Here is a 13007-nt window from a genome sequence, read left to right on the forward strand (position 1 = left end):
TACTTCTGAATTGCTTCCGTGCCCTCTTCACTTGTCAACGAAGAAACAAACATAGCATGTTTAACAAGACTTGTCATGTGATCGACTGAACATTCAGTGCTGCCATCTTCAGTTGTTTCGATTTTGAAGTATCAAGCAAGAAAAATGAGCATACGTTATCTCGCGTCCAAGAAATGTGCAAGGGCAATCGGAATTAACGAACATTTATCAAATCTATATGTAAAGAGACTTATCTGAATTGATAAGTGTCGCTCCTGGATTTCTTTTGATAAGTCACTCTCCAAATCACACGCACACACCGATTTAAAACGTAGAAAGTTTTATGTTTTATCACGAATGGGACATTATTGCAACTGTAAAATTTGATGTACTAATTAATATACATTGTAGCCTCAGTACTCACGATACACCGACGTATGACATAAGAAACATTGGGGTGACCATGATATTTTGTCCCAAAAACGGGGCATCCCAAGAAGGTCAGTTTACCCTCCCCCCCCTTTTCCTGAAAAAATATATTATGGCTAATTATTAGAAACAGAATTAGAAAGGCCTTATTCATGCGCGAATTTCAGCCTGTGGCTGCTCTACCACTTAAAAATTATTGTTATTAAAGTATGGATCACATAAATGATACATCATAAACAATAAAATAAATATGATCTTCCTTTGTCAAAAGGAATTCGTTATTATAATATAGGTATGATTTACATATTGTTTCTGTTCTCTTCTGATCAACCATTGATGTTAGGCCGACGCTGAAGTTAAGAAGTGCCAGAAGTATTTATCAGAAGAAGCAGTCTTCTTGAGGACAACATTATTCTTAACCAACAGTTCATAAAACTCCCCAACATGTCTAACACAAAACGCGAGATTTGTCTTTTTAGTTTCTGTCAAGATGCAGGCATTTAAATTATTGTTGCAGGTTTGTATTGAAACTACAGGTAAAGTGGGATCCATGAGTATTACCGTGCAAATTGTCCGTGACTATTTTCATTAATTTTTCTCTTACATCCTATGTGTTTTTAAGCAATGAATTTTACTACCTATGCTGGTGCAGAAGTTGTCAGTAGCTTGTTTTGAGTTTTCTTTTAATTCTTGAAGCTCTTACTGGGTCAAATAAAGTGCACGAACATGGTGATGGACAATTTGCACGATAATACTCATGGATCCCACTGTACGCTTTTTGGCCACGCCTACCGGTATTCGTTGCTCTACAAATATCGGAACATACACAAAGCAGTACAACTATCTGCACGAACATTCTGGACGACAATGGAACATTTTAACTCTTATGTAGAACTGTTTTGCCACGGTATAGCCATGACGTTAGTTAAAATATTCCATCAACATTTTTTTTTGTCTCAAATTTAGATTTGCCTCCCCGATGGCGCAGTGGTAGCGTCGTCGCCTTGTAATCAAGGGGTCTCGGGTTCGATACCCGGTGGAGGCACATAGTGGTTCGGATTCCACTTTAAACTGTAGGTCCAGTTCCAATTAGCCTTACTGTGCATAAAGTGGACTTAAAACACCAAATCAACCAATCAAATTTAGACTTGATTGTCAAGCTAACTTCTAGACTTTTATAAAACGGGACAAATAGTGCTCAAATATCGCCGGGACGACCGGGACACGCCTCTGAAACTGGACGTATGGTCACCCTAAACAACATAGTAGATTAGGTACAGTAGGAGGCAAACATATTACCAGGCGAATTGGCCATCGCCAATTGAGAGACAGGCAACTCACGCGGCAGCTGACAACTTATGAATAGTAGAACAACTACATCCAAAAATCACGTAGGACGTAAGAGAAATATTAACGATATTTTACTTCTGAACTATATCGATTAAATAATAATTAGGTATATTTCAGAGAGCTAATTTATTATTTATGAAAACATTTGACTTGCTTGGAAATGTTAACAAATATTGATATTATATATTCATTGGCGCTGGTTACGTGGTATGTTTTCGTGCTATATTTGGTCCTGAAATAAGTATTTTGTTAGTCAAAACGGCACATGAGGTTAATAAACATATTCCACACACTTTCTGCGCACTTCTTTCAAAAGTTTATCTATGAATTCAGAGATGCTGCACATGTCATTTTTAGGAATTTAACGATTATGAATATGTCTTGGGTATCTCTTAAACGTTATGTGAATTTCTTTTGAATTCCACAACTAGACTAGAATAATACATAATTCTGTAAAAATTCAAAACGGAGTTGAACTTGACGCATGTGGACTAGTAGCTATAATTTTGCCCCAGTTGCCGTATTCCCGATGCTTGCTTCGTATTGTTGAGACAATAGGAAGGAAGAGCCACACAACACTGGAAACAAGCTGGACAATGCAAAGCCCTGTAAAACAGGAACTGTAGCCTTCTGGATCGTCCGAAAAGGCACCTGAAAAGAAATAGATAGAAAGAAATGGCAGCACTAAAGTAAAAAAAAAATAAAAAAATGCGGTATTGTAACAACAGCAATATTATACAAGTACTTCGAAGACAAACTATTAGATCTTGTATTCTAAGGACGAGGGAATATTATTTACGTCCAGTGCTTACAGTTTACTAGGCTGAGATTAGCTTGGTGAAATCATTGGAAATAAATATAGGTAACTGATCGGAAATATGTATTGTCCATGTCAAGGGCCGTTGTCCTACGTGCAGTCCTGACGAGTAATATTTTTCATTAGTGGTAACGTCGTCGCCTTGTAATCAAGGGGTCCTGGGTTCGATACCCGATGGAGGCACATGGTAAAGTGGTTCGGATTCCACTTTAAACGGTAGGTCCAGTCCCGATTAGTCATTTTTGTGCATAAAGTGTAATTAAAACAACAAATCAATCAAATCAATTAATAATATTTTTCATTATATTCATAACTGCTTACCACCAAACATGAAGTTATTATCAATTACGATTACGGGTAATTGTATTTTTAAATATGTTTAGATAAAAATGTAGTTAAATTTGATCTTAAACATACACACAAGACAATGTATGATTCTCATCCTACCTATAATGGCAGCTTCCAACAGCAGAATGACGGCAGTGATGGTATTGATAATTCCTTCAGCTCCAGCAGAATGGCTTTCACCCAAGGCCTCCTTTGCAACAGTTTTGTAAGTTGCCCCCATTGCGCCTTCTCCTATACCGAACAAAACTGAACCAAATGTAAGCCATTCTTGAGACTTCCCCACTGACATTACTGAAAACACGTATCAAACATTACATTAGTTGTATGATAAGAAAATAACTAATTTATCAATTTGAACTTGACTTACAACAGTATCTTAATTTCCTTGTTGAATTTTTTAAAGAATTCGCCATCAAACCCATTTTAACTCATTAACACAGTATTTAATTACATTGAAAAATTTGTATATTAAAAATTATGAGATTCAAAATCATGTACTCAAATTAATTGAAATGGAGAGTTAAACCACTCGTAATTCGAAATCAAAATTTTCAACTAGTGAACTGTAGAGATTTAATATAACATATTGTTTAGCATTATTACAAATTTGTAAATTTAGTTGAATTAGAAAATAAAGTATGCATCAGTTAAAATTAATTAAGATAATTCTATTTCATTAATTTGATAAGAATGATTCCGATTCATTCAAGTTCATCTATTGATTTAAAATTACTCAGGGTCATTTCACTTCACCAATTGGTTGCAACTGATTGAGGTATATCCAAATTGATATGTTGTTTGCAATTGTTAGTTCATGTCAGCAAACCAACAGTTTCTAAAAACTTATATTGGCTAGTGGAACCAATAAAAGAAATGTCGATCTCCGTGGTGGAGTAGTTAGTACAGTGCACTACGACACCAGGAGTACCAGATTGGAATCCCTGCCTCGGTGTCTTTTATGAGTATCTCTTCATCAATTTAATCATATTATCACTCATCCTCGTCGTCGCCATTAGCCAAAGTGGCGGAGAAGCAACGCTAAATAACAAAAAGCAAACTAATAATGGAAATTTTCAGCTCTGGTTTTGTCTGTATATGTGCAAAGACATAAGCATCAAAATTGTAAGTGCCAATAATGTGTTTGGAAAATAGAAAAAATAATTATTCTAATCGGTACTTATTTCTAAATGGATATGCGAGAAATTCTCATAAAGAATATCTCATGTTTAGTTCAATCATACTTACAGTAAAAACTTACTGATGTGACAAGACTTCCTAGAGTATATAAATATTTTCTTCTCTTTTTCACTATTTTGGAAAACCAGGGAGAAGTCACCAAGAAACACAACCACGAAAACCCCGCTACTGACACAAGGAAAGCTGATTCCTGTTCTGTACAGTGTATGTGTCTTCCCTGAGCTGGGGTCAAAATTGCAAATCCGAGAATAGAGAGCTTTTTGGCTACATTCGCCAACAGGACTGGGTAGAAAATGGGGCGCTTGATCAGGTCTGGTAATAACACTTTTTTGAATTGAGCTTTGTGTGTCGTGCACCACATGGGACATGAGAAGTTTGATGAGTTTGGCAACCAAATGTTTATCTCTTCTCCACCATTGTCTGTAGAAGAAGAAACTAACCGATCTCTGGAGTAATCTGTCTCGCTCTCCAAGATCAGTCCTTCACCTACAGTGTCGGGAACCTGAAGGTACTTGCTATTGAAGCCCTGGAAAGCACTAACTTTCTCTTCACTGTCATCACCACTACATTCCCACCTGCTGTCCAAATCAGATTCTGAAAACTGTCCAAGCTGCAAATTGTTGTTAGACCAGCTCCACTGTCCACCTGTGAAACCTGCTGAATAGAACTCTTCTTCTTCAATCTCCTTCAACTCTTTGTTCACGTTTTCTCCTCTCAAGCCACTCCTAGCATTGCTTCTACCCCAATTCCACGTGCTGGTTAAGTCCTTTTCATCATCGAAATGATCACTAACGAACTTTAGTGAGTCACCATTTGTATGAACATTTTTATGGAAGACTACCTCATCCTCTTCACCACTATTATCTTCTTCAACGCCCTCATCTTCTTCAACACCCTCGTCTTCTTCAACACCTTCTTCTTCTTCAACAATTTTCGGCAGAATTTCTACCCCTGCGTGATTCTTTCGACGTGAATTCGGAGAGGAAATGTCTGTAAAAGGATCTCTTTGATTATTCCATATAGTAGAGGGCAATTCATTCATCCTACACGCGTTATTACGCCACCTCAAAAGTCCATGTGATGAATCGTCTGTAAGTGCATCATCATCTTCAATCATGGTATATGCCCTTGGACGCCCGCTGTCTCGAACTTCTTCACGTGTGCAAGGCTCGTTCTTGAAGAACATGATTCCTATGAATGTCTGCAGCACAAAACAAGCATGGAGGAGTGGAGCTTCTGTGTATGTGAAGCCCTTGATGATGCCCAGAAGCATAAGAGGTGCTATAAATTGTCCCAGGGCTATTCCAACATGGCATATTCCGCGAGCAATTCCACGTTTATCTTGAAAATGAACTTCCACCATTATCTCAGCTTGAGTCATTGCCAAGCTAGCTCCCAAACCTGAAACAATGAAAGAAGAATACATTAATATACACAACTTTAAAACGTGATAATTCAATACTAATATACAGGGTGTTTCTAAAGGTCGTTTACAACGCTTGGGAGGTGATTCCTCACACGAAAACAAGCAAAAAGTGTTAGTTCCATTTTTACGACTGAGGCTTCGTTTCCGAGATAGGAGCCTCGCAAAAGGTGACAAAGTGAACGTCACACCTAACTGGGACGAATACTATCACAGATAGAGAGGCGGTTCCAAGGGAATCATAAAGGAATCGTATGTGCTTAGTCCGGAAGTCACTATGAAAAGTTCACTACACGCATGCGCAATGGAGTCCTCAAAGGAATTGTGGATATCCAGCAAGAACAATGCATGGATAGGGTATGTAACGCAGCAAGGAGGACCGTGACAATGAGAAATGCGTTAAAGACAACACATCCCGACCTCAAACATGAAAACATGAGCATGGAACACAAAATCCGAAAAGTTGAGCACGGTTGCATACCCCAGTTACACACGAGGAATGAACGAATCATGTCATGTGGCATACGAGAGACACATTACTCCACCAGGAGAAGGGAAAGAAAAACACAATATCAGATGATTGCGACAACGTGTATTTTTACACACGACAACTACGTAATATCCTCCCCCCCACACACACAACAAACAACAAATGCTCCAATGTCTTACGCACAGACAGTACGTGTCACTGTACACAAACTGAAGGTGTCAATTTCACCACACAAAGGGGGTGGGGAGCAATACCAAGAGTGTTCTCACTGGGATTTGCCAAGGGCGATAATCCCAGACGGTTTTCAAAATGTCTGCTGTTCACTTCTACGCAGAGATGACAGCGACGAATCAAGGATTGTCGAGTACGAGCAAACAAGCCAGGTGTATCTGCTACCGTCGCGGCGGCGACGTTGATGCGAGCAACGAGGTCCTCAGCTGATGTGACAGGTGTGTTGTATACGAGGGTTTTCATTTCTCCCCAGAAGAAATAATCGAGAGGGTTGAGATCTGGCGACCTCGGTGGCCAAGGCACAGGCTCATCCCTACCAATGAACCTATTGCGAAACACGCCATGCAGGAAATGTACATTACGATCGAAAAGAGCTGGTGCCCCATCTTGTTGGTACCACATTTCTTGCCGCAGTGCCAAAGGGACGGTCTCCAACAGTTTACGTGCGACCATTCAGGCGAACAGGGAGAATGTATGGTCCAATTAAATGATCATGTACTATCCCGCACCACACATTAACTGAAAACCTGTGCTGGTGATGGGCCACAAAAAGTGCATGTGCGTTGTCAAAATCCCAGACATTACTGTTTCTATTATTGAAGACATCCATCCTGGTGAATATGGCTTCATCTGTCCACAATACCTTTGCCCCGAAGTGAGGGTTTGTGTCCAGCTGATGCAACAACCATTGCCAAAACTCCATACGAGGGCGAAAGTCACGAGGTAACAGTTCTTGTACTTTCTGCAGTTTAAAAGGGTGCATTCCTTCCTCTGACAACACTCGCCAAACGTTCACATGAGACGTGTTTCGTGCCAGAGCGAGCACGCGCGTACTGGTGCCAGGATGTTCTGCGACCGCTGTTAACACATCTTATGCAAACTGATGTGTGCGTACACTTCGGGGTCTTCCAACTTCTTGCCGCGGTGGTAACACTGACCCTGTTTCACGCAGTCGACTGTCCACAACCTGAAAGAAGGCGTGAGACGGTAAACGTCTATGTGGAAAGCGTTCTCCATAAAGACGCCTTGCCTCACGGCTATTACCGTGTGCCTCCCAATACATGAGATGCATGTCTGCTAGCTGCTTGGTCGTATACGCAGCCATCTGTGTAATAGGGAGCTGGAACCGCAAAATATCGTTTTTGTTTAACATTGGCACACTGCACAAATTGGCCGTATCACCGTACGAACACCACAGACCAATTGTTGCCATACTTGGCTTGCCCACTCCACCACGTCAACTTCTTTCAATACAAAATACTAGTACTCTTCAATGCGTATGGCAACCTATAGCGAACTGCTGATCATATCCCAGCACCTGCAACACGACTGGGACGACTGCCGGAGAGACCCTTCGAGCTCCTCTCGCCGGTACAGCAGTCATGAAAGTCAAACGTAGACTACGAGAGCCAGACTTGCCAGCGCAGCGCTTCCAAAACTGGTCTCTTTTACATCACAGTGATCGCGTGCGAACACTCTTGGTATTGCTTCCAACCACCTTTGTGTGGTGAAAGTGACATCTTCAGTTGGTGTACAGTGACACTAACTGTCTGTGCGTAAGACATTGGAGCATTTGTTGTTTGTTGTGTGTGTGGGGGGGAGGATATTACGTAGTTGTCGTGTGTAAAAATACACGTTGTCGCAATCATCTGATATTGTGTTTTTCTTTCCCTTCTCCTGGTGGAGTAATGTGTCTCTCGTATGCCACATGACATGATTCGTTCATTCCTCGCGTGTAACTGGGGTATGCAACCGTGCTCAACTTTTCGGATTTTGTGTTCCATGCTCATGTTTTCATGTTTGAGGTCGGGATGTGTTGTCTTTAACGCATTTCTCATTGTCACGGTCCTCCTTACTGCGTTACATACCCTATCCATGCATTGTTCTTGCTGGAAATCCACAATTCCTTTGAGGACTCCATTGCGCATGCGTGTAGTGAACTTTTCATAGTGACTTCCGGACTAAGCACATACGATTCCTTTATGATTCCCTTGGAACCGCCTCTCTATCTGTGATAGTATTCGTCCCAGTTAGGTGTGACGTTCACTTTGTCACCTTTTGCGAGGCTCCTATCTCGGAAACGAAGCCTCAGTCGTAAAAATGGAACTCACACTTTTTGCTTGTTTTCGTGTGAGGAATCACCTCCCAAGCGTTGTAAACGACCTTTAGAAACACCCTGTATATTCTACACATCTGTGTATGCATACTCAGCTCCCGCAAACATTGCATTTGAAGGATGATTAGTAATGCCAAATGTTCTATCCATCTTCTGTTATACGTACTAATGATTGATGTAATTTGAATATAACTTCATAATCTTGTGGTGGAAGAAACCTTACATTTCCGTCCATTACTTATTAATTTTTTTTGTAATGCGCCTGTGTCATTATTGTTATAATGTGGTGACATAAACGATATTAACGATATTGATATAAAGTCGATCATAAGAGCTACTAAAAATACTGGGATAAACTATTTATATATGATTATACGTTCGTGCACATTTAGGCCTGTCTATATTTTTCGTTACACAGACATAAAATGTGAGTTTGTATTCTGATTTACGAAAATGAGTGCCGGTACTGCGTACTATTGCGTAACTCCAGAAAAGAAGAACACTATGTATATGCAGAAGGAGAATTAATGTTGGCTAATAACACGCCCTTTCAAATTCGTTTCTTCGTGATTATTTGCGTACTGTTATTTATCTTATAACGAACTGATTAGTATTCTTGCAATTGTTTGTGATGTCATGGTTGTGATTAAATCGACTTATCAGGAAGAACTTGGTTCGTTTAATATTATTGTTATATTACAATGCATGTGACATAATGAATGAAAAACCTGATAAAAATAAATAATTGCGCAATTGCTAAAACACTGTAACACTGTAATTACAAATTACTATGGTCGTGTCGGGAAATATCCCAAGAATGTTGTAATGCAGTTCACATCACGGGTTCTTTAAGTTGGTAACGAACACTTAGCAGGAGTTATTTTTTGAGTCGCAGTGAATGGGGTAGTGGGTGGATGTTTAAAACGTCATTCATTTGTTTAGTTATGTGCTTTGCATATCTCCAAGTCTCGAACAGAATAGCCCCTTTAAAATAACATATCTACGTACTTCCATTTCAGTCACTGTTTGCATGCAATTGCAAGAGATAATGTGTAACGAGAATATGGCATGAATGGCGACGATCTAAATACATTATTTGAAAGTGACGAGTTAATTTTTAACGGTGAAACAAGTAACAGGTAGCAAATAACGAAGTAAACAGTTACTTTTCTATACGTTTAAATAACAAAAAAGTAGAAACAACCTGTGTACATGATACCAAATGATTTGCATGACTTTCATTTTTCAAGAATAACTAAGTTTAATTCTGAATTGTCTTTCCTTTACATTCATCCACATCATAGTTAAACATGTGCATTTAATATATTTAATGAAAAACAGTGCAAATTTCTTTAATAAATCTAAAAGTTGAGGGTGACAAGAGGCTTCTTGCCCACGCAAAGTTGCACCAATTCGCACCGGTAATCACGTATCATGTAATTTACCTGTAATCATAAAATGCAATGATACAAGTTATGAGTACTTGTTACTTTTATCAAATTCCTAAGAACCTGAGGAACAGAGTAATAAAGAGTAATATTTGTGATTTCGCAGTTATTTAGCAAATAATTCTGGTAGCTATTTTTATAAAATGGAAAACTTGTCGATTCTGCCCCCCCCCCCCCTCGAAGTTAAAGCCGCAGGAACGAATCTGCCTCCCCAAAGTTAGCTCCCAAGTTACGCCCATGCCGGTGTGTCTGAATGTAATGATTATTTCACCAATTTAAGGGTCAGAAAATCATTATAGCTGCACTATACTGAAGCAAATAATATAATTTACATAAGGTTAAGTATTTCATGGAATAACTCACCTCCGATGAGACCATACGTGAGAAAATAAAAAGACGGATAATGCACAAAACTTGTCAATACTTGGGCTGCAACAATGCTTCCTATTCCCACTGCTGCAACGCAACGAGGACTCAGAATAGTACTGAAAATCCGACTCCAAGGATCTGAAATAGAATGTTACATATTACTTTCTTTGATTTTTATTTAGCGTCGCTTTTCTTCCACTTTTGGCTAATTGCGACGATGAGGATGAATGATAATATGATGGAATTGATTAAGGGACACTCACAAGAACTAACTATGCTAAAGCCAGGACTCGAAACCGGGCTCCTGGCGTTGTAGCACGCTATTCATATTATTCATAATGACTACTTTAAACAATACATCACATTGCAATGATATACAGGGTGATTCAAAAGTCCCTTAACACCCCTATAAAATGTAAAGGATTTAGTCTGGGCACAAATGGTCACACTAATGTGTTTCAAGCGGACGTCCGCCATATTGGTGGCCGCCATATTGAATTTAACTCAAAATTTTTAAATGGAAATGGGGTAATATGATATATCAAATCAGGCTCGAATTTCACGAGAAATGCAATGGTGAAGGTTTTTTCGACATATCTCTAACTAGTAAAAAGTTATTAATGAATGCATGTACCCATTTTCTCCTTTTCGAATTGTTAGAAAAAAGCATAAAAATACCTCTAATGCGTCAGTATCACATCGAGATTATACTGATGTCTAGGGTGATTATAATCAGATACATACACGAAGAGTTGATGATTACGAATGGTTGTCTCGGACAATTACAGTGTGACGCTTCCATTGGGATCAAAAGTCCTTCGCAGTGACGAAGCCAGTGGCGTGCCCAAGGGGGGGTGGTGATGGGGGTTATAACCCCCCTTTTGCCCAGTATTCCTAAAAAAAGAACGTCAAAGGTAGGAAAATATGACAAAATGAGGGCTGACTACCAAGAAAAATTATATATAACCCCTTCCTTTCGATAATCCTGGGCACGCCAGTGTGACGAACCTAATGTTTACGTTCATGGTGAAGTTAATAAACAGGATACGTATGTGATACGTGTCACCTGGGACACTAGTTAAAATACAACAAAAGTCAGGGTCTCCTCGTTGGCGCAGTGGTAGCATCCTCGCCTTGTAATCAAGGGGTCCACTTTAACTATAGGCCCAATCCCGATTAGCCACACTGTGCATGAAGTGGACTTAAAGCAACAATTCAATTCAACAACAAAAGTCAACACACACATGCAAAAATGAATTCTAATTATCAAATTATGATATTTATTTGCTTCAGGGAGATAATTTCAATCATTATTAACAATATTCATCTACAAAATAGGCCAACACGGACCCATTCACCATCGTCCTCCTCAAAATTTTCACAGATAAAGCACAGTCTACTTGGAAACATTTTTCACAAGTTTATTTTGAAAAAACCTCTAGTTACGCAAATATAACTTACCTACAAAGCACCAGGTGGCAGAAAATACTGCTGGTGTCCATACTGCAGACCAAAAGGGCAAACTTCCTACCTCAACAAACTTAATCAGAAGAACGCCATAGGACGATAAGATGCTTGGAATTGCAACCTGAAAATTCAATGTTCATTGAGAATACAATTCTGTTCTGAATGAAATTTTGTATATCTTTAGAAGGGTTGTTAAAGGCCCACGAACCCATAAATTCTAATGGGTTCTATCGGGTTCGGTAACAGGACTAGAACCTTTTTGAAGGATTGAATTTATTTAAAATTCCTGGACCTTTAACAACCCTGATCTTTAGCTATTTTAGTTGTTATTTACATGGCGTTTTGGAATCATTTGACTAAAACAATTGAACGAATAAAATCAAGATAGGGGAACATTCTAAAAAGAACGCCCAAACTAAATGAAGTTTACCAGTGATTTTTATTCTTTGTTATTAACTTACCTGCATTAGAAATACAGCAAACACAACAATCCACTCCCTTCCATTACCGCTGCCGTTTGTGCCCGAAAGCAGATCCCCATTTTCTACCACCAGTTCCCTTCGGGGTGCCATTTTCTGAACCACCCTTCTACTCAAAGAAGTAATCTATCATATGGGTGCGGTTGGATGTACACGTCTTCATTCATAATTCGCATGCACACACGCATTTGTCAGAATCACTAACAACAATGGACATGTTTGGTACACATTCACTGCTAAAACGTAAGAAACATCACCATTTGTTAACACTAACTTCAATCTAGAACACACTCATTCATCATGAGATCACAAATCACTTCAAACGTCGCCATTTTGATCGATTCGGCACACCTCTCATATTGAAAACAGCACAAATACAGTTGCAGAGCACGTAACGCACCAGCTATACAAATTCATACTCGATTACAAGCTTTAAACTGGGGCCTGCATGTTACTCGTGACTCAGAACCTCACTTCAAACAAAACGATTTGAAGAAGTCAGGAGACATGAGCTTGTCGTGAACTCCTCGTTAAGCTGAAGCTTAGTTGCCTAATCTGGCAGGAACGGTATCTTATCAGAGTTTGTTTGTCGTGGTTTGTACATCACAGATAGGTAGGTATTCATGGTTGAGGGGTTTGTGAACGAACTTTCTCGTGTACTTGAAATGGTATGGTAACCTTTATTTGATTCACTTTAACCCAGTAGAAAAGGTTGTACGAAATATCAGGTGTTCACACAGTCTCTCCTTATCTGTTTTTACGCTTTCTTTCCTTCTCTTGTTCTTTCTGACTTCACTCTTTTCATTGATTGCTTTCCAATTCTCTCTCTCTCTCTCTCTCTCTCTCTCTCTCTCTATCTCTTTA

The 13007-nt window shown here is 39.3% G+C and overlaps 1 protein-coding gene across 1 annotated transcript; it reads right to left on the reverse strand.

Annotated features, from left to right (window-relative positions):
* Positions 1-1883: 1883 nt before the first annotated feature.
* On the reverse strand, positions 1884-12726 carry LOC145985993 (uncharacterized). The gene is made up of 6 exons (XM_083120152.1): positions 12126-12726; positions 11659-11785; positions 10192-10335; positions 4169-5521; positions 3023-3214; positions 1884-2409 (listed from the first exon to the last, which is right to left on the reverse strand). Exons 1-6 carry the CDS (start codon positions 12234-12236, stop codon positions 2219-2221), a joined length of 2118 nt encoding a protein of 705 aa, XP_082976278.1. The 5' UTR covers positions 12237-12726; the 3' UTR covers positions 1884-2218.
* Positions 12727-13007: the final 281 nt, after the last annotated feature.

Source organism: Lepisma saccharinum, chromosome 3 (genome assembly GCF_977018435.1).
Source record: "Lepisma saccharinum chromosome 3, izLepSacc3.1, whole genome shotgun sequence".
NCBI classification, from domain to species: domain Eukaryota; kingdom Metazoa; phylum Arthropoda; class Insecta; order Zygentoma; family Lepismatidae; genus Lepisma; species Lepisma saccharinum.